The sequence below is a fragment of the Poecilia formosa genome, unplaced genomic scaffold (genome assembly GCF_000485575.1).
Source record: "Poecilia formosa unplaced genomic scaffold, Poecilia_formosa-5.1.2 Scaffold1224, whole genome shotgun sequence".
Taxonomy (NCBI): domain Eukaryota; kingdom Metazoa; phylum Chordata; class Actinopteri; order Cyprinodontiformes; family Poeciliidae; genus Poecilia; species Poecilia formosa.
In genome coordinates, this window is record NW_006801163.1 from 1 (window position 1) to 1,176 (window position 1,176).

Consider the following 1,176-nt stretch of genomic DNA (forward strand, 5'->3'; position numbering starts at 1 on the left):
CATTTAATAGTTTTATGAAAGAAAGCTTCTGATATCAAGCTCAGTTTTCACTAGACCAGTACTCCAACAAAAAAACACTTCAACCAATGGAAGAACATTTTACAGATTGAAATTTCATTAACAATAATTCATGGCTTGCTAAATATTTACATGAATTTCCGCTCTGACTGTTGAGACTAGACCCGTTTATAAAGATTGCAGAGTTACAGTGTTGATGTCTGAGCAGTGAAGAAATGACAGAACAATGAACTCTCAGCAGCAATAATGGAGACTAAAGACACAGAAACTAAAAAACACATTTTAACAAACTGGACATCAGATCACTGCTGACTATTTAAGTTTAATGAACTCAGCAGAGGAGTCACCAAACAGGCAGATCCCAGCATATAGAGGCTGAGTGAATGAGGTCTGGACTCTGTGGAGGAGAGTCATGGTTTCAGAGACGCCGTAGAAAGACAGAATACCTGCTGTCTGATCCAGGTACACTCCTATTCTGGAGGAAACTGGACCTGGTACTGGAGTTGGAATGCCTTTGTGATGAAATGTGTATTTGTCTGTGGTACAACATATTGTCCAAGATTTGTTATTGAGTCCAAATCCTCCTCCTCTGCTTATGTTCTTGTTTGAAACGGCGACATAAACTAACCCTCCGCTCCATTCCACCTCCCAATAACAACGTCCAGTCAGACTCTCGTTACTAAGGACCTGATAATACTCAGTGAATCTGTTTGGATGATCAGAATAAAACTGCTGTTTGTCAACTGATGTTACTTTGCTGTTCCCCTCAGATAATAACAAATTCCTGTGAGCTGTGTTTGGATCCAGAGTGATTTCTTGTAAACATTTTAAGAACTCATCTCTTGTCTTTGGTTCCGTTTCTGACAACTGAACATCCACTTCATTGACTGTCAGTGAGATATTTGTCCAGGGGTCTGTCAAGATTTTCTGTAGTTTGTCTCTGAGCTCTGACACAGCTGCAGTCACGTCCTCAAAGTGTCTCAGAGGACAGATCTTGACACTGGATGAGGGTGTCGACTCCCTGAGTGCTGGCAGTGAGGGGGAGTTGAGGAGAAACTGGGTGTGATCCTCTGTGTGTGAGAGCTGCTCCAGCTCAGCGTCTTTCCTCTTCAGCTCAGTGATCTCCTGCTCCAGCTTCTCCTGAACATCTTTGACTCG

At 42.3% G+C, this 1,176-nt stretch overlaps 1 protein-coding gene across 1 annotated transcript in view; it reads right to left on the reverse strand.

Moving 5' to 3' along the window:
- Positions 1-145: 145 nt before the first annotated feature.
- The window catches only part of LOC103132700 (tripartite motif-containing protein 16-like), a 3,931-nt gene continuing 2,900 nt past the window's right edge, over positions 146-1,176 (reverse strand). The window contains exon 3 of the mRNA XM_007544499.2: positions 146-1,172. Coding sequence (XP_007544561.2) covers positions 331-1,172 — 842 coding nt within the window. The 3' untranslated portion in view covers positions 146-330. The remainder of the gene's footprint in view (positions 1,173-1,176) is intronic.